Source organism: Venturia canescens, chromosome 7 (assembly GCF_019457755.1).
Source record: "Venturia canescens isolate UGA chromosome 7, ASM1945775v1, whole genome shotgun sequence".
Lineage (NCBI taxonomy): Eukaryota > Metazoa > Arthropoda > Insecta > Hymenoptera > Ichneumonidae > Venturia > Venturia canescens.
In genome coordinates this window covers 4611692-4636364 of record NC_057427.1, presented here as the reverse complement: position 1 = coordinate 4636364, position 24673 = coordinate 4611692, and the positions used below count along the sequence as shown (strand labels likewise).

Here is a 24673-nt window from a genome sequence, read left to right as displayed (position 1 = left end):
TTGTATCGTCGGTAGCCACCCTCCTTAAGGAAGATCATGCGTTACTTGTGATTCAAAAAAGCAACCGAACTTTTTCGCTCTTTTCATTATATCAGAGAAACTATAAAAATTTATTCTCGCAATTATCAAAATGGTGTGTAACTTATTTGTGTCTTCATTACTTCCATCGTTTGTGTCTTCATTACTCGTTGAACTCAAACAAGTGTTTTTCTTTTTCCACTCCCAAGAGTGATTTTCACCGGTACCAAGGCTTTCTCAAGACATCATCGATATCGAAAAACTATATTTTCTTATTCTCGTTTTTGGCTCTTCAAATAAGTTGGGAGGATCCATCAGATCCAAATGCTCGCCCAGGAAGTGTGTCTGCCACAAGAGCCAGTGTACAACCCTTAAAAAAATGCGATTTTCGTTAATAATTGTTTTCTCGACAACTGGACGGTAGATTCTATAATAATTCCGAAAATTACACGCTCTATATTTCTAGCATAATTTCAAAGTTCAACTCTTAAAGTTGGAATCATCGATTTCCATTAGATTCGCGTGAACTTAAAAAAAGGAAAGAGAAGCCGGGGAAAGGTCGAGTCGTCGATGAGGCGAGTGAGTCACAACTGGTCGTCGGTCCCTATAAGGCCGAAGCATTTGCCTCGTGTCGGGTGGGCCTGACGCCTACGCCACTAAAATCCAGCGGAAAGGATAAACTCGGTGTGTGACTGCTGGCAACATCATTTCTATTCTGGTACGTGCGGCATAGCGGATCTCTCGAGGCAGTGAAAAAAAAAAGGTGGGAATAAATATTATACAGTCGTGGCGCGAGGGTATTGCATGACACGAGAGCGGCAACGCGTCTGCAGTGATCCTTCGAAACAGGTGATCATGTGAAAGATCAATCGAAGAAGAAGAAGGTGAATCGCGGGGGTAGGGGCTGCAGAGGGGCGGGGTGGAGGATCCCAGAGCTCTTGATCGAAAGAGTGTCTTTGGCCAACACTTTCCCATCTTGCGTCTGGCTCGAGGTGGAGAGGCGGGGCCCGTTCGTTTCTCCTGCCCGGGGCCCCCACGACGTTCGAGCCTTCTCAGTGTTTCTTGCGACCTCGGACGTCAAGCATTGCAAGTATCGCGCGCGCGCTCGTCGAGCTCGTTGCGACGCAACATCGTTGTTGTCGTCGTCCCCTTTCCTCCCCCTTCTCCTGGCAAGGCCCCGCATCTCTCCTGGCCACGAATTTCCAATTTCCAGTGAGACGACCGCGACCTTGTCCTCTCTTCCCCCTCGCTCCTCGCCCGGAATAGTCGACACACATTCATTCGCGGATCGATTGATATAGTGATTAAAAACTGGCGGTGCTTTCGGGACCCTTCGGAGATTTCGATCTTGAGTTCAAACCCGTGCTGATCGCAGCTCGCACACTTTCCATCCCGAGTATCTCTTCTTACGAGGCTTTTTTTCGTTTGTGCTTCAACCATGGGCTCGAGTTCGTGCTTTTGGATTCTTGGGACCGTTGCGATCTTCAACGTAGCCGATATTGCTTTTGCCAATGGTAAGCAAACGAAAAACTCCAACGCTCTACTCATCTCGAACTCAAAAATACTCTCATTTTTCATCACACCCTCCCATCCACTCAAACAACTCCGTATACACATTAAAATGTAACAATCGCACGGGCTCTTCGCGCACGCCGAGGAAACAGGTTATCTCAAATTATACAGTAGTCGATCGAGGATCGATATAGTTTTCCTCCTCTCGCTACAACGCCTGTACACATATTCAGGGCTGCACGAAATATACGAGAATCGAGTTTACCATTTTTACAAGACGACGCTGCGGAGTAGAGAGATACGCTAGAGTAGGAGCGAGGAAAGGGAAAGTATTGCGAGTCCCCGTTTCCTTTCCTTTTTACACATTTTTCATGCGAAATATCGTGGCGATTGAACGAATGAGAATTCCGCTTTTTTCCACACCGATGATGTATAGTTTGCACTCGATTTTTCCACTTTGTTTTCCCCAAAAACAAAATCAATTTGAGCAATGCCGTGAGATTGCTCGCGAATGGGCACGTTCTGGAGCTAAAAGTGCGATGGAACTCTCCCATGTTGTTTCCAAGCACATGCACACACGGAAGGCTCGCTCCATGTACAATGGGGAGGATTCGAGAACGCGTACAGCTCGTGCTTTCTGTAAATATGGAGAGACTCGTGTGTCTCTACAATTATGCGAACAGTACTATATTCAAATAATCATACATGCGCGAACCGTTTGCCGAGTTGGAGAGAGACGCGAGGGCATTGCGAAACCGACAATCGTTTCTTTCCGTTATTATTTCTTGCACAAACATTTTTTCATGGAGCCCGCTTCGAAGACCCCACCGTTTATTAAAATCACACTCGTAACGAATATTTGCATTTTTTCTTCTTTGGAATTCATCCGTTCTTCGTTGCGAACGGAGAAGTTGAGACTCGATAAGATTTTTTCTCGTCGTTAAACCAACAAAGGAATCAACGTGGCTCGACCAGCGTGTGGCTTCTCTCCAGGGTCGTTATTTTTTCAGGAATTAGTACGGTTCGACGAAATTTCATTGATTCGAGGAAACGTCAAATTCGCAGACTCTACTGCACCGCTACGAATGACCCCCGTCGCGGCTCATCATAGTAATTGTAGATAAAAAATATTCCTCTTGGAAATCATTTGTAGGCTTCGACCTAAATATCCCATGCAATAATAACTCAGCAATAATATCCTAATTATTTTATCCTGCGTAAAAATATCCCATGCACAAAATATCACGATGTAAAAATAACCCAATACAAATCATCTCCGTACAAAAATTTATCAAAAAGTATATACAAAGTACAATCATTCAACTTTGAAAATTGTAATAAAGCTTTTATTTTTGTATGTAAATGACTTTACCTACCATCAATCAATATCAATCATAGGAATCGAATCTCGAGGTTTCTTATCTATCTTAATTATATTTCATCTATTTTATTTCAGGCTCTTCAAAGTTTACTGCTATTCTCTAAGGAGTTTGAAGATAAATCATTTTCTGGAAGCGCATATCTTTTTTACAATATTGTTTTTTCTAACATTCATTTTTTTCTCTACTTCATTTTATTTTCAATACGCTATACGATTTTCCAGTCGGGAGTTTTTTTAAAACATTTTATGATGGATTACGAATTATTGTGAATCACTCACAGAGCTAAAAGTGGAGCAAATTTTTCGTTGGGATGATGCTCGTGTAAAAAAAAAATTACCGGACTCAAAACGAGAGAATTGTAAATATCGTTGCGGTGTATTAAGGGTCTTCTATTACCGATTATTTGCGTCGACTTGCGCACGACCTAAGAATGTAATAGTTTTTTTTATTTCGGATCGAAGAGCAATATTTTGGAGCACAACGTCACATATGTGCTTGTATTGAAATATGCAAGACGTTGGAGTCGAATGAAATAATGATCTAAAAAAGCTCTGCTCGAACAATTCTAGTAATTCTCGAATTTTGTTACCTACCGAATTAGCAATTCGTAGTTTTTCAACTTACACCAACGATTTCGTGAAATAAAAAATTAATGAACTGCAAATGGTTTTTTCGTTAAATTCGTTGGACTCCAACGTTGCGAACTTCACCGTCGTAAATATACAACATTATCCGTATCACATGAATACATGATCATATGTTTGTTTGTGCTGTGATTTGTGATTGCGTAGGATATTTATAGACTGGTTATTATGCGGGGGTTGTTGTATACACGAGATAATATTTACCAGGTTATTTTTGTTTGAGTTATTATTGTCGGGATATATTGAGCTGTAGCGGTTTAATTTATATTTGAACTTTGACAATAGTTTTCCAATAGTGCGAGGGTCTGATTTATGAGTAAAAAACTTTTGATATATTGAAAAAATTTCCTCCGTCATGACCCGAACACAATTACCGTATTTTTATTAAAGTTCAGTACAGAAAGTGGCGAATTAAAGAAGATCGCGGAACAATAAGTTTGTACGCCTGCTTATATAAGAAAATTCGTATCTATCGAGAAACTTAATGAAATCTTGTAGAAAGGCCAAAGTTTTCAATTATTTCAAAACTTACGTGTTGTGCATATAGTGGCATAGTAACAACTCATAAACTAGAGAGTGTGGAGAGTGGTGAACCGCAATATATTGTACGTGAAAGCGAAATCCCTCGGCGTTTGAGAACTCAGCTCTGTTTTGTATCCGGTATGATTGTTGGTTCCATGTTTTCTTGTTGCGACATCGGTACACGTGGAGACAAACTGCGAGGAAACAAGAGAACGAAATAGCAAAGCTAAAAAGTGACCTATGACGTACAGAATGGAAGGAAATGTCACACGACGTTTTTAACAAAACGAAAGCTTCCTCGTATACACCAGAAGCTTTATTGTAGTCGGTCAAAGTGGGTCGAAAAATTTCGCAATTAAAATTTGCAACCATTTCTTTGCGTGTAGTTCACGAGACTTTGAGGAAGATCACGCGAATCTAATGGAAATCGATAATTCCAACTTTAAGAGTTGAACTTTGAAAATATGCCAGAAATATAGAGCGTGTAATTTTCGGAATTATTATAGAATCTACCGTCCAGTTGTCGAGAAAACAATTATTAACGAAAATCGCATTTTTTGAAGGGTTGTACAATGGCTCTTGTGGCAGACACACTTCCTGGGCGAGCATTTGGATTTGATGGATCCTCCCAACTTTGAAGAGCCAAAAACGAGAATAAGAAAATATAGTTTTTCGATATCGATGATGTCTTGAGAAAGCCTTGGTACGGGTGAAAATCACTCTTGGGAGTGGAAAAAGAAAAACACTTGTTTGAGGTCAGCGAGTAATGATAGGCATACGAATATAAATAGAAAATGGCCGTTGTCACATTTTGTGTGACGATTTTACTACGAAAGTATTTTAACAGCTGTCATTGTATTAAAAATTGATCAATCTCGACAAATAAGTTACACACAATTTTGATAATTGCGAGAATAAATTTTTATAGTTTCTCTGATATAATGAAAAGAGCGAAGAGTTCAGTTGCTTTTTTGAATCACGAGTAACGCATGATCTTCCTTAAAAAATACATTTTTAGTGTATTCAATTTTTATTATTATTTCCTTTCGAAATAGCAAATAACGCGTATAGTGCATTCGACAAAAAGAAAATTGAATCCAGTGTATTCAGTAGAATTTAGTTCGACGAAGCATCGTTTTTTCTCAGTGGTTTCTTCCCCTGGTTCAATTTATTATGATCCTTCGTGGAAGCAGCGTGCGTATGTGTGATTTTTGAAATCTCCGTACTCGATTGTCCTGGCGTGTACTGCTGGCAAGGCCTCCTTAAATCTTGCACACAAATGGGAGGGAAGCCCGAAGAACCGGTTGTCGATCGGCCCCTGGACATTGGACATAGGTCGAAGGAAACAAAAGAGAGAAAAATATGCTGGGCGTAACGTCGAGCACAAACGGGTCTTGAGTTTTATTTCATTCACTTTTCCACGAATTTCTACAATCGGTCATCGTTTTCCCGCAGACTTGCTCCCCCGACTCGCATCCTTCCTATTGATTTCGAAGCTAAAAAGTCGCCGACTCGATCGATTTTGCTGGAAAATAATGGGATAATCGAGTAACGGTCTCATTGATGAGCGTAGGCAAATTAATAGCTTTTTTTCATTATACGCTCTTGAGCGTGGAGAACTGATCGTGTGCATTTACAGTAACAGAGTGCACTAATGATCGAAACGAAAAGGAATCGAGCACAAATAAACGACTCGGCACGAAAAGCATGCGATGCAGCATCCATCCATAGATCCATTAGATTTTTCGCTTCTCGCGTGTGCTTACCGGCTTATCCTGCGTGGCGCGTGATTAAAGTGATGTGTGTCCGCATGCTCACATCGAGCGGATAATATCGAGGATCATTTGCGATCGCCCTCGATTTCATGCTCATCGTCTGCTTTTCGCTCGATCGAATTCGACCCTCTGGATCGATGGATCACGCCAACATCACTGTTCGACAGCTCACGTTCAGTCATTAACCCAGAAACATGTGTTTTTTGCAAAACTCTCTCATGAAAACTGTCATAAATTGTTTCACGAACGATGATTTTTCGAACGATGAATATTTCGTAAAGAAGGATTTTTTGGAGGAATATTCATTGGAGCCAGCAAATTGAGTGTTTGGATCGAGCGCAATTTTTAGTGAAGACAGCAAGTTTCATTTGGTTTGTTACGAATCGTTAGTTCGACACGAAATTTTTCGAAATGAAGTCAATGTTGACGAGAGTGTTTTAGAAAAGCAAGGCACGTTCGATCGGTATGCGAATAATTGAAGAAGTTTTGTCACATTGTAACTTCTTGAATTTCTTTATTTCTTGACGATGCAATGACTGCCGGATTATGGGATAGGCAATACTCAATTTTTCATTAACAAGATAACGTGAAGTATTTCTTCGTCGTCTAGAGAACTCGAAAAATTTCATCGTTTGTCCGCAACTTGGAAAAAAAAAAACTGAAAAATCGTTGGATACACAGGGTTTATGAAATTGGCGAATGAGAAAAAAATTTAATGTACATTCCAACGGTGCATGCTGCATAATAAAAGAATTATGTGCAAATTGCAATGTGCCCATTACTTCCTTATTACATGCCTCATCTGCCGGAGCTTATCTCACGTTGATGCCGAATTGGAAAGGATGTGCTTTCTTGATGGCAAAAACATGCGAAGAGCCTCAAATTACGAGGGTGCAGGCTTGTTTAAATTTGAGGAAAACCGGTCGCCTACGACTCGGTGCACGCTCGCACGGTATCGAAAGGGTGCTGAAAATTCTTTAAATTTTCAATTGCACAAAATTCGCTCATCAAGTACGTCGTCTCAGAAAAATTATAAAAATTCTTTCACTGACTTTTTTTCGATTTGATCTTCTGACCACGACTTTTCATTGGCGTTTAAATCACGAAATTTTCTTGATCAAGGAAGTAAACACATGCAGACGCTATGCACATGCGAGTCGAGCATACAGACTCATTTGGGCAGGTGATTCATTTTGAGATGAGGATTGATACGTTTATGGGGGCCTTATGGCTCTCATAAAACTATGCGAGAACTTTTATCACCCTTTTTATAAATGGTTTGAGTTTTATAATCAACTTCAAATTTCGTCTTGATGCGCCTGCGTGCAGCGAGAAAAATAAACGGATGCTGTGAGAGTTGAAAACGTGCTAAAGGGGAAGACCAAATGTATTCAACACCAACGTTATTTTCATGTACCATAAAACGTTTTGTAAGGCACACTTGGAGAGAGGTCGCATCACAGATTTTAGGAATTTGAGTACCCTCAGCTCAACATTACGAAAGTTTTTAAAACAATCACAATATTGTCTCTTTAGCGATTTTTTTACAGCATGAAACTTCTTCATTAATCCCCAGAAAAAAATAACGTTCGAGGCTGAAACGAGGGACATGAAATTTGCATCGAATTACAAGAATTCTAACGTGATGTTATTTTTTCTCTCATAAAAATGTTCGTTTCCTAACTGTTTGAGTTCGAAAATTCGGTTTTGCATCGATCTAAAGTTACGAGCTTACCTCGGTGACAAAAACATGACGGAAAAATCGTGGTCGAGCAACTCTCACGAGCTTTACCGGAGGGCTACCGCGATGGCTCCCGAGGGGTTTCTCACGAGTTGCGACACACAACAACGAGCGTGTTGTCACGAGAGCACTTGTGCTCCTGTACCTGAGAAACGATTTTTAGTAACTTGCCTCCCCGGGACGAAGCTATGCAACACTGCGCGCCCCGCGACTTTCGATGAAGCTTCAGTTACGACGCTCGCTCGATCCGTATCTTTAGCACCAAAGCCTTGGAAATGCTTGGAGTGGGCTCTGCTTTCCAACGCGAACGCATCCCAGAGAGAATCGAACAAATGAAGGAAATGTTCGATGTCAATATCTAAACTGTCCAAAGAAACGACAAAAAAATTGTGTTTTTTCATTACTCAAATTTTATCGGCGATTTAAATTTCGTCGAGTCTTCAGCCGAATAAGTGGCCGCCCAAAAACGAGGACAATTTTTATGATTCTCGTCAGTGAATAGCAGCGATTTCCTGGCTCGAGAAAGCCTCTCCTTCGAGGCTCTTTTCCCAAGAAAATAAGTTTCATCTTCGATACTTCAAGCTCAGTGAAATGGAGAGAGTTTAACGTGTACGACGTGAATTTTCCTTCATAAGTTTGAGGTTAATTTTCTAACGGCTCGGAGGGCACCGATAATCCCGAATGGTGCCGTTACGTCGTCGTAGTGATCCAATTACGTATTTCATTTTGTAATATTCGTAAGGACGACGATCACGAATTAGAAGTCGATGGAATTCCACAAATAAATAATTGGTAAATATTCACAATACTCAGGTTTGCTAAAAATGGTCCCAAATTGTTTTTTCACTATTGTTAACAATCAAAAATGATATGTGGGTTCGTTTTGGGGAGGGAGAATGTAAAAAAACTAAAAAAAAAGCTTTGAAAAAAATCCGAATGAAATTTCAGTTTCTTCGCAATCGCCATAAATGAAAAATGGTCCCTAAATCTTTGGCACCGTGTAATATTGATAAAAAATTATATTACGATGATTTTTAAGAATGGGGGAGGTAAAAAAAAACACAATTTTGATTTTATAAGCGAAATTTCAATTTTTTCGCTACTCTAATGAATCGTTCTTTCAGTATTCATTGTTCCAAGCTCACACAATCCGTTATTTTTAACACGTAGAGGTGGCTGGGTGGGTTCATCTTCCACATTTCGTATTTCAATTTTCCTACCTTCCCCTTCGTGATATTTTTTCGTATTCAAAAAGAAAATGTTTACCTTCCCCTCCCTAAAATTAACCGTCGTGTCATTTTTCAACAATGATAATGCTCAAAAAATAATTCAACAAGCTTTTCAGTAAAAGTGAGTACTGTAAATATTTACCAAAATAATTGTATGGATGAGCGAATCTTTAGAAGGAACGTTCGATTTTTAAGCAGCGTTTGCCTGCATGCTCAAGAGCTCGGGCAGCTTCCGGTTCGCGATACAACAAAGCGTCACTCGAACAGGGAAACAACGAATATATTTTCCAGAGTATAAGTTCCCTCAGTCTTTATCTGATCGAGATATTTAATTGTTTCCTCGAAGCCAGCCCTTTTGTCTACCAGTTCGTTCGTTCAGCTGCGAGAGGAGCACGAGAAACTTTGATTTGCTCGCTTAAGCGTTAGTCAGCGGGGGGAGTATTAGTTTCATTGGATTTACAAAGCACATGCAGGAGGCGACGTGACGGTGGATACTCGCACGAGTGTACTTGGCGCGGTGGAACGAATCGCTCGTCTCTTTACGAATGTTCCGCATCGCTGCTTTGGTCTAGCTGGCGCGAAATTAGTGCAAATAGAGCATCGTAAAAAGGACGTTGCGACGAGGCGGAAGAGATCGATGATTCGTGGGCTATTGCAGCCGCAATCTTGTTGCGATTAATAAACATTTAATCGATCCGCGGGAGCGCGGGATCGCCGAAAAGTAGTATTCAATTTAACGGTAAATCGTTATCCGGGATGCTGAGGGTCGTAAACGTCCGTACTCCTTTTTCCTGTTCCCCCATCGCAATAGCTTTTATAATCGCGTTTAAGAAAATCCGGTGCAAGGAACTCGCTCTCGAGCCTCGAATACGTAATCACTCGGCTCCGCGCTCTATGAAATCACAAAAAAGTCGATCGCGAGAGTTGAAAAATGCGATTATCCTCGGTTGTCACTCTCGTCGCCGAGTCCGGCACGAATAGCGTTACCTTCGAGGATGACTCTCGTCATATAATTCTCGATAAAGAAGCATTCGGTTGTAAATTGAAATGGAATAATTTGCTCGAGCCGGAGGTTTGTCACGCAGTTGAGCATATGCCAAGTGGGAAATATCACTTTCCATGCTCGTTGCAGAGAGCGCACGGCACACGTTGTTTTTGCATCCTCCCCATTTTCTCTTTGCTTAACGGTATGAACACATTCGCGGACGCTTGTGGTAAATCACGCAGAGGACACGCGCAGCTCTTTTGCAGGAGTGCTGCTCCGCGCAGAGTCATAGAGCGCGAATGTATATCGCCGTCGTGGAGTTTGTACAGTTGAGCCTATCCGTGCGAATGCAGCGTTACCAACACACGCGTATTTACCGCTTTCCACCTCCATATTTGTGAATGCGTACAGTTACATCATGCGACAAATTCAGCAGCTCCGCCGGTCCAGCTCGAGGATTAACGCGAACATCCGTTGGAGCCCGCGCGCGCAGGGACACTCGTGGAATTTCGTTTGTACATCCGCGAAATAGGAATTCGTTGTGTGCCGCGACGCCGCGCGAGTCGTTCCGCCTCGTCAGCGGCGGGTAAACGCAGCACTTTTGCTTCTCCTCGCGAGGCTTACACTCAACTTTCCTCTCTCGGGTTGAGTTACACGCCGCGCCGGATAATCGATGGCATGGAAAAGCAATCGGCGATTCCTGACTTCGGAGAGGAAGAAAAGAACAGAGCCCCCGAGCGGGGGCTCGGGGCCGGGGATCCCGAGAGAGCACGCTGCTGCATACCAGCGCGCAGAGGCCCCCTCGTCCCCCCGTGCGACGAACCACGTGCTCAAATCTTCGGAAAATAAAAGTTCCTACGAGCGGAAAGCTTCTGGCAGGAAGTACCGAGAACCGAGGGAATTAGCGACGCCGCCAAGAGAAACAGCCACGGAAAATAAAGCGAACAGCACCCGAGGGATCGTACACCAACGGAAGAATATTTCAGTACAAGCAAACCCTATAAGGCGAGCTTCAGGCCTTGCGAGAACAACCTTTCGTGCGATACGAGGCAAAACGGGTTTAAGATGTGGCAGAATAAGCGAATCCTAAAATCAGAGAGTACGAGACATGGAGGCAAGAAAAAACGACGGAGATCGGAGAGATATTCTATAATTGATCAAAACAACTGCTTAATAGCTAACATTAAAGTAATGGACGAAAACATTTACGCTGCAGAGTTGTAGGGAATTTGTTAGGGTCTCAATTAGCACACAGGAGGAATGACTTCTTGCTTTTATTGACTCTCGGTCTTTACTATGGTATCCGTAGAATGTGCAATAAAAAAAAGTGCGTGCGCACGTTCCTCGGCGTTGTACGGGAGTTTCGTGCCACGATCCCATTGTTTTTCTCACGAATACGAGAATTCTATTGGCAAAAATGGTGGAAGTTAAAGGAGTCGTTGACAGAATATTTTGCTCGATTTTCGATCAGCACTTTCCTATCGTTCAAATTCTCCCGCTTATTTACACACGTGATGGCTCGAATAAGCGGTGTACGGACGCTACCGTTTATTCCCTGGCCGCATGCTGCATTATAAAGAAAATCGACGAGCGTCAACGCACTCGGTTGCTGATCAGTGATTTACCGTCCCGGCAATAGCGGCTCCTCGGCAATCGACACTTCTCGCTCCCTCTCCCTTTCCACTATTCCGTATGCAGTTCACCAAAGACTAACCGGAATGAAAACCACCGTTATCAGATAGGGCGTGAGTACGCGGAGGGAGACCGAGCGCATAAGAGGAAAGGAAATGATTATGAAAATCAGCAATGCTTCGGAAGGACTCCACAGATTTATCTTTATCATTCTCTCACCACACCCAACTCCGACTACCTCGTCTCCTCCTCTCCCTTTCTTGCACTGTTAATTACAGTTCGATCGTCGACTCGACGCGAACTGAGCACGTGTGTGCGCGGAGTTAGCCTCTCATACTTTGAGTGGCGTTCTTTATGGGATCCGACATAGTTTTACAGTTTTTGATACTTTTAATCAATAGTTCTGTCGAAATAAGTACCGGAAAGCACATTTTTCAAAATGAGGTGCTATCGACCGGGAGTTAGCCTCCCAATGTAGCGAGTGCGAAAATATTTACTCGTTTATATTGTCGGATGCTCTGAACGAAGAATGCCATAGTTGAATGCTAGCGTCACGACGCGAGCTTCGAACTCCCCTTCGTAACCAAAAACTTATTCGATGGGCAGGCGCAGCGAAAAATCATTATTTCGGCCCACATGTCAATTTGTACCACAAACGATCAATGAGGCGAATTCAACATTTTATTCTACACGATAATGGTTTGGTTCAACAACTGCTCAAGTAAAAATGTTTACTGTATCCAATACACATGAAGAATAGATAAAAATACGCGCGAAGTGTGAACGAGACATTTTCTAACATTAAAAATCAATAAGTCTACACGAGTTATCATATATCAGGTTGAAATTTGACGTAGTGCTCAGCGACGACGATGCGGTATCATCCGACGTACAATTCAACAGCAAAACTCACCGCGGCACAGCCTAATCCGATTCCCAAAATGATGAAACCAAAATCCAAGTCCCGAACACCCAGAACTTTGGAGCCTTCGTCGCCTCCTCCGTTTTCGTTGAGCTCCAAAGTTCGGTGTCCACTCGCAAAGCCTGCTTTGTAATAATACTCACGAAGACCACTTTCGATGTAGTACAAATTATGCCGATTCAGTCTCTCCTCAAACGGGCAGTCTCTCCTCAGAGGCACACTCATGAGAACCTCGAGGACTGGATTTCGAGACATGTGGAGCCTCGAATCAATGGCGTCCGCCATCAACATGTCTCTGCCACCGACGCAGGCAATCGACGAATTTTTCACCACGTAATTCGTACACTTGTCAGCATAATTGTTGATCCCGACGAAGCGTCCCTCGAATGCTCGGTCGCCGAAGATGACGCTGTCGTTGTAACGTCCGTAAATAACGTAATCAGAGTTTATCAGGTCCCGGGCATTATTGATGTTCGGAAAGCGATCGTGTTTTGCCAACCGGGCGGCGAGTTGGCCCTGGTAAAGGGCCTGCATGACCAAAACGAAGTAGAGCAAACAAGCCAAATAAATTCTCAGGCCTAAGGCACTCGGCAATTTGGTGAAACAAGAATTGCAGATCATACGAAGCGTGTTGAGAACGGCGACCGCGAAAGATTGGCCCATCGCGTATTTCAGGAACACCGTGTTGACGAGTATCACGACGCACAAGCAAATTCTCGAGTAGCCGTAAATCGACGAAAGAACTTTTTGCAGCTGGGTCGGGTAATCGGTGTATTGGGTCACGGCGAAATAGTACACGTTGAAAGCCGGATAAGTTACGGAAACTCCTGTTAAGGTTGACCATAACGAAATACGATAAAGCATGTCGCTTGAACCGCTGGTCAGATGCGCCAACATGCCGTGACCTTTGCCCTCTTGATCGACGAACCCCAAAGACTCGTTGGCCGAACAATACGAAATTCGGAGGCTCACGTTCATGTATTTCTGCATCAAGAGCAAATTTTTCTCGACGAAGAGCGATCGGGAGAATCGGTTCGGTTGGCTCTCGTCCGGCATCCTATGAATAGCTGTCAGCTTCACTCGGAATTCGTATCCCCCGCCGTTCGTCGCCTCATCCAGATCGATGTTTTTACAGATATCGTAATTTTGGCGATACTTTCGAACGAGCAGTGCCCACGGGTGGTCGTTCAAGCCTCTGTAAATGTTTTCCACTTCCCAGGGCTCCGGTGCGCTGAGGGTGTAAGGATTGAACGTGTAAATCAATAATTCTGTTGCATCGTGATTGCATATGAACTTTCCACGGAGAATATTCATGGTCCAGACTGCCCACAAGAAATCGAAGGCCTGCCGCGAGCATTCGTGGCCCTTTCCCGACGGGTCAAACACGTAGAATTGAGCCATGTGGTTCCACCATCTCGTTTTCCTCAGGTCGACAAGAATCCCCTTCAGCTCCAGCGGCGACGTGGCCGTGACCGCGAAAACTTGCAGTTTGTTCGGAAACTGAGCCGAGTCGATGCCACGATTTACTAACCTTTTGTCGCTGCTGAGCAGGACCACGCTCATTGTAGCGTCCGATGAGATTGTGGAGACAAAGTAATCGGATACGTTTCCGGCCTGGCCGATTTCATTAAGCGCTTCTCCGTAGCACGATTTGATGATTCGTGCCTAATACAGATCGGTGCATCAATTAAATCGTTTGCAATCAAGCCTGCTTCGTGTACATCAAACATTCGTGCACAATCAATCGTGCTCAGCAAATTCATCGTACCGTCACTGCGGAGATGTCTGCTGATCGTTGCCGGAATTCCTCCCCACTGGCTATCATTGCGATTGCTTCCAAAAGTGATATCGCGAGTCGCAAGCGCAGTTGACTCATGATTGGAGTCAATGAAACAGCATCGAGCGGTATTTTTTCGTTGAGTTTCGCGGTGACTTGACAATGCGAGCTCGCAGTGGCTTTTCTTACTTCGGGGAACCGTCACTGAGACTACGAACTTTGAAGCTCTCCGATCGCAAAGGCGATGCACTCCTATAATCGAAGGAGAATTGTCCATGCCTGTGAGCTATCGCTCTTCAGTGCGCAACTACCAATAATAGAAATTACAAATAAATTTATTGAGACTTTCACCGAGAGCTCGTAGTCCTGTCAGAGCTTTAGATATTTATGCACGATAATCAATATTGATGCAAACCATTTGCTGATTGTTTTCTTATAAAATGGCAGAATATGGAGTTCATGTTTTTTGTTAAACCGATCGATGTTCTATGGACATTAGCGCGGTATCGATTCTTCCACGGATGCCATTCAATCGTGAATTTGAATTTCGCATTCTCAGAGTACCCACGGACTTGTTGGGGAGCCAAATTTTCGGTTGATACGAAAGCTTGGAAATAACTGGAAAGTATTTTGAAGTTTTTCAGGGAAGTGCTTGTAGTGGAGACACTTAAGCGGTTTCTCAAAGCTCGATTGTCCGTAAATAGTAATAGTAATTTGTTCAAAATGTTTAAATGTTCTCGTGATTTATTATATATTTATTATCTAGTGTAAATATTACCGTTTCATAATTGATACTTTTCTAAAACATAAGAAACTAGAAATAAGGGAAAAATAGTTTTTATGGGGTGTTTGTTCGGTTGCTCTGTGATTATTGTATCAAAAAATCTTGACGAAATATTGGCTTTTTTGATCGAGCATGCGTGCTGAGATCCGCACACAAGAGAAAATTCTAGTTGGAGTTGATATGTCGATTTTGTGAGACCTTGTTGGATGCAGAATTCTTTGTGCACTCGTTGTCACGAATCTATGGTTTGTTTGAAATAAACAATTATTTATTGTGGATACAGAGGTTTATTTGCACTGCTGCGCCCAAGGAAAGCTCACAACCACTCGCGTATACACAACTGTCAAACTGACAATCACAGTACGAATAAAACGACAACAATGCTTCTCGTCGGTCACCAACTTTCTAGAAGGGGATTTTGGTTTCAATTTTAATATTAAACTAACGTAAATTTCACTCTTCTCAGATGAAAGAACCATAAATATTTTTCATCAATAAAAATAAGAGTGTTGAAGGACGATGAAAACAAATAGATTCTCAACATCAGGTGATTCATTTCGACGAAAAAATTGCTGCGCGATGTAGGTAACTAAATAAAAAAATGGTAACTGTACCTCGAGGATGGAAAGTATGAAAATGAATAGAAATGGCATTGTGACATACAGCGAAATGACTATCACTCGTGATAATCGTCGTGGAGTGGATCGGGAGGCGATCTCAACCCGTTTAAAATAGTATCCTGGCTCGATATAGCGTTAAACTGTAAATGTCATTATTATCTGCGTTTGGCCTCCGTTGTCCAGGATGCTGCGAGGAGCGAGGCAAACGTTGAAAAACAATTTAAAGAGCATACGCGGAGTGGAGGCACGGAGTGTAACCGCAATGGGTGCACTTATCGGTAGCTTATTACCGAGGCTGGAGAAACCGCCGCGTCGTCCCCAATGGACCGCGAGCTGCTGCACAGTTATAGTTTGAATAATAATTTCGTCGCAACGGATATGGGTATCAATCGAGCATTAAGAGGAATCGTGGCGACTGCGAGAGGACAGAGTGAAACTGGTCACATGCGCGCGTGCACGTCGTCATCTGTGCACATGTATACGCGGACATAAAACACGCGAGAGAAAGAGAGGGAAAGAGAGCAAGAGAATAAGTGCGGTATGACCGTGCATCTTATCACGATGGTCGCGTGCTGCACCATCCGGAATACAAGCACACACAGATGCAGCCACAAACACATGCGGAGAGATTCGCCTAGCACATAAAAAAGACACATAGGAAGCCAGTACCGCGAGCCACGGGTCACAGACCTCTTGCAAGAGTTACCATGCTCGTTGAGGGTTTACCTTCTGACCAACGAGCAGGATACTGATGCTCGCACATACATATTTGTCTGGGGGAGATTCTTTTTTTTTCGTATAAACAAACGTTTTTTCCACCATACCAGAAAAGAGGATCACGAATTTTGTTTAAATCGAAGCTTCCCATTGTTCTTTTTTGACCGGCCGTTTGGTATTTTTTTCTTTTTTTAATACCGCAGTGAAAATCCTCACTGCCGACTCCCTGCCTGGTTAGTGAAATATAACAAGCGGATGGAGCGTCATCACGCCCAAAATCTACGGAGCATGACCTTCGTTTGCATTGTCCTTCATTCCTCAGACCGGTGTTGTTTCTACATTTAGTGAATATCTTCGCGAAATTGTATCCTAGAATTAGCTGTTCATTTCGTTAATCATATCAACAGGATTTTATTCACTCATGTTTCTTGGAAATGTCTAAAACATATGAGAAGTATTTTTTACACTGAGAAAAAAAGTCATTGGAACAACGAAATGTGGCATTACGGGGATGCCATGTGAATAAACGGATATAATAGTTTTAGATCAAACTGCAGATTCATTCTCTCCGAAAACATTGCAGTTGAACGAATGAAAATTTTCCAATAGCATCAATTGCTATTGAATCGACAATTTTTTTCTCAGTGTAGATGAATAAAACAAAGGAAGCAATCTGAGTGAGGAATTTTTGTTTCGACCTTCCTCACGTTAGTGACACAGAATAAAATATTGTTGATTACTACAGCTAACGAAACTCATATAGTTGATGAAATGTTTCCTCGAATTTGTCGAAATTGTCCAAGATCCTCGTGTCCATTTGGATAACAGTCGAAGCGAAGCCATTTGTTTCCGTTGGTTCGAACTCATCGTACAAATATCTGGACACAAAGACTTTATGAGACCAGTTAATGCAAACGAATTAACGAAAATGAGAAAAACTTGAATGGATGCATTATTAATCGTCCTGGGGAAGCAAAGGTAGAGCGAGAAATATCAAGTGATTAAGCTTCTACGAAACGAAGGCGAGAAATGGAAGGAATGGCGCAGTGCAAAAAAAGGTTTTGAGAATACCTTTGTTTTCTTCCTTCCTCAACTTCAAGCATTTATGTATTCTATATATTGGAGCATGGTTTTTATTACTACGCACCCGTGGAACAACTCAGCGAAGCGAGAGTGAAGGATGTATAAACTCACAGCTCCACGCCGGTCTCTCGAAGGATGCGAATGTATTTCTCGACTCGGCGCCTCCTGCTATTTTTTTACCATCTAGTCGCGATCTTTCGAGTCGATGGTTCAGGCTTACACGCCCTTGGAGAAAAGCAAACTTCACGAAGTACATACGTGCACCGAATCTCCTCATCCTCGCTTCTTTTACTCCTTATTTTTTACAATAAACGTGGAAGAAAAGCTTTTTAGTTTCTGGTCGTGTTAATTAAAAAAGAGCTCGGAAGACAGTAAATTATTAATTTATGACAATCTGAATTTTTTGTGAGATAATTGCTATGAGAATGTCGTGATCTTCAAAATAGTTCCTGCAATGTATTATGATAAATCGGCCAATTTCGCTGAGGTGGCGAAAATAAAAAATTTAATATCGATTAAACTTTGACAGTGAATAACGGTCGAAAAAGCAAATTTGTCACAAAATGACAAGAGACCTTTTTTGTAGAGCATTCTATTTCCTACGAAAACCTGTTTTGAGAATCATCCTACAATGACTCGTCCGCGAGTTGCAAAATTATAAAGTCGCCAGTGACCTCTAAAAAATATTTTAAAGGGCTGAAATTTGGACAGGCGTCATATTTCACGATACTGGAACTATTGGGGAATGTTCTCTGAAGAGAAAAGAAAAAAGATTTCTTTTGACACACCCCAACGTTTCACAGGAACTTAAAAATTTCAAGATTTCCGTCGTTTTCCATTAAAATTCTAATCATTTACTCCACGTCTAACTTTGTCCGGTCGGAATTTATCTTTCTAACGCTCGTTGTCTTGACGCAGCGCCCAGTCTCCAGATAAAGCGTCCCAAAAACGACGGGCTAAAGTGCTCTTATAACCTTTATAACCGACGATGTCAGGCTGTTTGAGAATCGATGAGGGAAGATGATTGTTCGATTACCGAAACCCATAGAATTCCGTGGGTTATGGCGTCGGGGGCCGGGTTGAAATTCCGAACCGTGAGAAATCGGAATTTCAACCCGGCCCCTGGCGTCGGTTTTAAAATTTTTATTTCTACCATAAAAGTCGTCTGAAAATTTTTATACCGAGTCTCTGCGACGTACTGCGGGAGAAACAGTAGAATCTTCTGAATGTTAGTCGTTTGAAAAAAGAAAATACAAGAGAAAAACTAGAAGTGTCCTTTGAATTTTTTTTCACACGGTGTTCTCCTTGACGGAGACACTCTTTCGAGGGACAAACATCGCTCCGTTCTTCCACGGTGAAAGTATTCATCTACTCGTCACTCGGCTGACGTCAAGAAAATAGCAGCAGACGAGCACGAAAGAGAACGTAGTTGCTTCGCTTCCAAGGTCGAGAAGTGCATGTGCAGCGACCAAACATTATCCTGGGAATCCGCAACATTTTTTCAACTCTATTCCCATTTTTTTCGGTTTCAATGGCAAATCAATATTTTGTGATTCTCTTACAAGCTTGAGTGGTCCCAGAGTATAGAATCACTTAGAGGCGATCCGTCGTGGCACTTTGTCCTCGAGTTCCGAGTGCTGCTCTCCTCGATCTAACCGACGGTTGTAAATACCCGATCACTTATATTGAAAAATTTGGTTTCACGTTGCAGTACAGAGCAAGGTGCGATGCTCGCAGGATCTCATGGAAGTGGACATCGTCAAGAGTACTCCGGACGCCAGCATATACCTTCAGCAATTGAAGGATTATCCAGGTGAGTCCTCGCAGTTAATTACATACAAATACATAAAAAATAAAGCGTGCACGCACAGAGGCGTAAAAAATTAGTTGGTAGGGTGACTCAATTTCTTTTTCATTCCTGGCAGCGCAGTCTCGCAATTTAATTCGTTTTCATAACGATGATTCCTATAATTGGCTCGATGCACGGCTTCCTACACTCGTCTATTCGCTCGAGTATGTATCAAAGCGGGCAGGGGGACGAGGGGCCCGAGGGGGCATACCCCGAAGGCATTTTGAACGGCTCAGCCGTGCAGCCTTAATGGCGCGCTGCTTTCCACGTTCTACATGCTGCGCCTGGGTTACCGTGCCACCGATCTTGCGCCTTTTGCTTCACCCTGTCCCTCTCCCGATTCTCGCGTTATCCATAGCTCAGCCTCTCGCAATATATTTTTTTCACGTTAATCGAAGCCTCGCGCCGATAAAAGCCTTGTTTTATTCGAAATCGTAACTCATTTTGTGATATTACTTTGCAGACGAAGCGTGTAAGCCCACGCTGAGCGACGGCGTCGCCACCTTCAGACTCGCTCTCGATGAGAAAAACATGTCGAGGTGTGGAATCGCTCGAGTGGTCAATAAAATCACGGTACGATTCCACTCATTTGCTCCTTCGTTGAGCCACTTGAACCAGTTATCGATAACCTTGACGTGACGACATTAACACACTGTCAACCTTGAGGACTCTTCGCGGGAAGATCCTCGTGAAAAATGATGTTCGAATCGCATTATATGCGATCAGCGGTTCGACAAAAATCGATTTGTCAAAACATTTTGTTTTCATTCCGTTTTTGTTACTCTCTTGAAAGAGAAATTTATAGGAGTCGTTTTTTTTAAAGTTTTATAGTTCTGCACTCGCGTTTCTTTACGCGTTAAGCTACAGAGTTCGAAAAGGTCGCTGTTGAAAAGAATAAAATAAAATAAAAAATATATGTCAACTCGCGGTATTCTCTGAAGTACTGTAATTATTTCATTATCAAAGAAATAAATTTCGAAAGTTATCGAAAGCAGCTGAAAAAGATTATCGCTTCTGTAAAGACTCTGGAAGCGACTCGTCATAAATGTGCTTGTCTCAGAATCGCTACCGCGACTCTAAATTCCTGCTGTCACGTAGATCGATGCCGAGTTAACTCAAAATTTTTGCGCAGGGTCAGAAAGTGTATTACCATCGGATCGTAGTCGAAGAACCTTCGACATCGAGTAAGAGCCTATTTACGGTCAAATGTATCGTCACAGAGCTTCTCCTTCAATCCGACAGATCGTTAAACCACACTGCTTCAAGGAGAAGCGTCCTTCCAGCGGGATTTCAAGAAGCCGAGTAAGTTCAGAAGTCATAATCAACGCTAAAGGATGTATAAACACTAGGCTCCATTTCAGATGGCATTATAATTTTTTTGTATATTATAGCCCAAGCTTAAAACTTAATCTCTGTGAAATTTCAAGGTGTCTTAACGACTGTTTAATCGAAATATTTTTAGTAAAAAAAAACACAGTTTTACGTGTTACATATAGCCGCAATGATTTCTAAGCCTTTTTAACTCAAATTTTGATGTATTTTTATATCAGATGTTAATTATAAAAATCGTCTATTTTATGCATTGAACCCTGGGAATTTAACGGTTCGTTAAAAAAAGGGGGTAAACGGACATCTGAATTAGAAATATAAAGTTAAAGACGACAAATGCTTACGGAACCTCAGAATTGCATGACCCAGTGAAGTTGTGGCAACGTCGCACAACCTATAAATGTAAACATTTGCACAATACTCTATGGAACTTTTTTGTCGTTATGGTAAGCTCAGCTGTCGTCAGCCGATATTGTCAGGCGTTAACTTTTGACACTGCAGTACCGAGTCGTGTTAATAACTCTGCATAAAATCCTTTTCGTAATGAAATGAACTTAAATATTATTTACCGTTAAAAGATCATTACAAGATTTCTTAATAATATTGTGCTATATATGATTGCCCGTAGTAATTTCTTTGAAAAAATATGGTCAAAGACTGTTCATTGACTAGTACGAACCGCTTTTACATCCTTAAGGGCGAGTCGTTATTGTTTGGTGAAAATTTTATTACATTTTCATTTTTATCGAATGTAAAAAAGTCCCAAAAATCTTTCTCTCACGGAGAGAGAATTTTCCATCGAGTTGATCGAGGAAAAAGAAATTTGCAAAAACTTCAGTCGACGAAGTGCCGCAACAAACGAGTGTAATTCTCATTGTGAGAGAAATCATTCCAAGCTGTATTGCGCATAAATCGCGATCCATTGATGCGCCCACGTACGAGGTAGCTCGCCACGCATGAGAGTGAGGCTTAACGATGCTCGACCAGCAACGATTTCACAAACGCGGCTCCGGCGCGTACGAAGAAAAAATTGTTCGGCTCGCGGTGTACGCATTGGGATACTTGCTAAATTGACCGGTAGCATAAGCAAACTCGCACGAATGCACTTAATCAGCTATACAAGCTCGTATACGTGTTCGCTGTGGGGACCACCATCAACGATCTTTTCACGGTCTTTAACTCGTTTTTTTTCAGCAGGCTCACCGCTTACGCGTTCATCTTCATTTCTATTTATGGCTGGAACGCCCTTAAGGAGTTTAATCGATCATAAATAAAAGTTATTGGGAGCTTTCTGCGCTTGGAAGACCAAATGTTTCATCGAGGAACATTGGAAATGTAGAGTTCCAACAAAATTTAGATTCTCTTCCATTTTTACGTTTCACGTGCACGCGAAAGCTATTAAAACAACCAGCCAACTGTGCTCAACACGACCTACATAAGATTTCAACATAAAGAGTATTGCGTTCAATGAAGTTTCAATAATTTACAGATTTATGCCGTTGGCATGGCGCGACGACAGATTCAATAGTTTTGTTTCTGAGCTCCTTCTTGTTCGATCGAGATTCATGGCTCCGTGACCGTTTTTCCTACCAATTCAATATTTACTTTTCCTTATCCCGGAAAAATGACGTTGCTGGAAACGAGGATGGTGTTTTTACTCCTGAGAATCGGGCCAGTTGAGCAATTCTGTTATTACGATGAGCTGGTACAATCGCTGGAAGCTTTTACAATTTTATTCGCAAGCGCGTTTGATTTCCCATACAGACAATGACTCGGAATAGTCCATCTTGTAGTGCAGAGCGTACGAGTCATTATGATAAATTCAATGGCATTTTATGCCGTAAGTTCTCAGCTTACGTTCCATTCGCTATGCTTACTGGACACGCGAGATGATTTATTAAAACGTTCCAGTTTAACGTGACTACTCGTCGAGTGGTCTCGATGCCCCTCGCTTTGTACGATTCATTTTTTTGCTCAACATCGGTCGAGAAAATCTCTTGGAGAGTTACGATCGAGAACTCCTCTTGTGCGTTCTTTTGTTATTTCGATCCCTTTCATATTTTTCCACAGAACCGACGATGCTGGTGAAATACCCGGGGAAGCACCGATACCGAGTTTGGGTGTAGGCGTCAGGCAGGGAGGAACTCTCGTCACTGGCGAGCTCAACGTCAGTCCTGGCACTCCGTTACAGATGGAAATTTTTTTGGACGAAGTATCCGCTCCGATCTATGGACTCCTCGTCACTTATATGCAAGTCACCGACACCAAATCCCAAGAGGAAACTATTATTTTCAATGGGTAAGCTTATACCGTTATTAAGGTCGTATCCGACGAAACAAGCCGTTCGTTTTTCTTGCAAACACGAACGTTTCAGGTGCTCGGTGGATCCATACCTTTTTGAAAACTTTAACACGGTCGACGGTGATTTCTTGACCGCCAAATTCCGGGCTTTCAAGTTCCCAGAAAGCACTTATGTCCAGTTCAGGGGCACTGTCAACGTCTGCCTTGATAAATGCCAAGGGGTAAGTGCCCCATCGTCCTCGGTCGCTGCGACTCCAAAGAATTTCCTTCCGCAATGACAACTTCACTAATATCATCCTGCAGGTTGAATGCAGTAACGGCCACATAGGTTTTGGACGAAAAAGACGAGCCATTTCCATGTCCGGACCCGAGATGAATAGAGAATTTGAAGTAACGATGTCGACGTTCATTAAGGTGGACTTCCAAGGTGATGAAATGGGAGATCAAGGTAAGCCACTGACGAGGTCATTGGAGCCATCCCACTGGAAAAAGATACGCAAGAAAGTGTGTTATCAGAGTTGAAGAAATTTAAAAAACGACCGACCAATAGTTGGTTTCGAATTATCGAAGAATTCAATTTTGTGAAAAATATTAAAATTTCGCGGAGAAAAAAAGTTATAACTGTACTCACTCCTCGTGTACGAAAAAAATCCTCCAAACAGTGACTCCGATACAATTTTCTTGTCAAAATTTTAACATACCGTCGTCTCATGATTTTCAGCACTCTCGGAATTCATCAGGAAAGGGAAGAACCGGACGAACGAGCGATCCGTTATCGGGGAGGAAATTAGAGAACAATTTATTTATAAAGAAGAATTGTTCTCGAAGAGTTCGTCTGAAACCACGAGCCTCCTTCACGCCAGCAGTTGTTTTCTCACGTTGCTCTGCCTATTAACATATTATTAAGCTAAAAGTATAGCTACTGACAGTAACACACCGAATTGAAATATAACAAAGCGAGCCGTAACTTCAAGCTACTTGCGTAAAACCAAATCGCGAATATAAACGTTTGGGTAAGTGCGCCGGATGCAGGACACTTACCCACAAATTCGAGTACTTCAACTCTCTAAAGTAAAGACAGTAACGATTGCGTCGAAATGCACGGAGATAATGGCCCGATTTTTTACACAAGGAACGTCACAATATAAAAATAACGCCGAAGTGCACACTAAATTGAAGAAGAACGCAGCATCAGAGGATGAATTCATTTTTCCCAAAATATTTTGAACAACTCAAACGGATTTTTATTCTAAGAGCTTCTTCGCTGTTAGTTGGCCATTTCACAGGTAGTTTGATAAAATCGTTGCAGCACTGCCATTTAACTTGCAATCCATGTGGTGCGGCTCAAAGGGAATCGGTTGGAGAACGACGTCAGCGAGAACCCGATATTCGGTGCTGTTCGTCGAAAACGAGACAAATTATGTCATAATTTTTTTCGTTTTCAATATCGATCCAATATCGAATATTCGAGGATGCTCTGCACAAAAACAAAACTGATGATACGAATGATAAGGCGATTCGCCTGGTTGTGTTATAAAGTTGTCCCTTATAACGAAGCGAATCGAGCAGATATTCAAGGATCTCTGCGCACTGCGACCGCCAACGAATTCGAAAAAACGATTTTTTATAAAAAGACATTTGGCCTTTGCGCGCGGAGAGATCCGAGGACCTAGTCGTACGGCAATGTAACAATTAATACGTGACACACGAGTAATGCTGATCATTCGATCGATTATACCGTCCAATCTCGCTAATGTGTAAGATTGATGGAAATAAACCGAACAATAAGTGAATTCGTTTCAACTACGAATAGCTTGATTTATGAAATCAAACATTTTTATAAACACCCGT

General features: G+C 42.2%; 1 protein-coding gene and 1 long non-coding RNA gene across 2 annotated transcripts; one reads left to right on the top strand and one right to left on the bottom strand.

Annotated features, from left to right (window-relative positions):
• Positions 1-1067: 1067 nt before the first annotated feature.
• qsm (Zona pelucida superfamily protein qsm) lies at positions 1068-24615 on the top strand. The gene is made up of 8 exons (XM_043423253.1): positions 1068-1532; positions 19055-19156; positions 19656-19765; positions 20325-20494; positions 22592-22819; positions 22896-23043; positions 23126-23270; positions 23544-24615. The coding sequence occupies exons 1-8, from the start codon at positions 1457-1459 to the stop codon at positions 23726-23728; spliced, it is 1164 nt and encodes a 387-aa protein (XP_043279188.1). The 5' UTR covers positions 1068-1456; the 3' UTR covers positions 23729-24615.
• LOC122413120 (uncharacterized) lies at positions 5425-7716 on the bottom strand. Its single transcript, XR_006261496.1, has 3 exons — positions 7589-7716; positions 5845-6009; positions 5425-5603 (listed from the first exon to the last, which is right to left on the bottom strand). It is a non-coding gene; the product is annotated as an uncharacterized lncRNA (long non-coding RNA).
• Positions 24616-24673: the final 58 nt, after the last annotated feature.

Coding starts and splice junctions, on each gene's coding strand:
- qsm (XM_043423253.1), top strand. CDS start 1,457: ATGGGCTCGAGTTCGTGCTTTTGGATTCTTGGGACCGTTGCGATCTTC. Junction 1,533..19,054: donor CGATATTGCTTTTGCCAATG/GTAAGCAAACGA, acceptor TTCACGTTGCAG/TACAGAGCAAGGTGCGATGC. Junction 19,157..19,655: donor GCAATTGAAGGATTATCCAG/GTGAGTCCTCGC, acceptor ATTACTTTGCAG/ACGAAGCGTGTAAGCCCACG.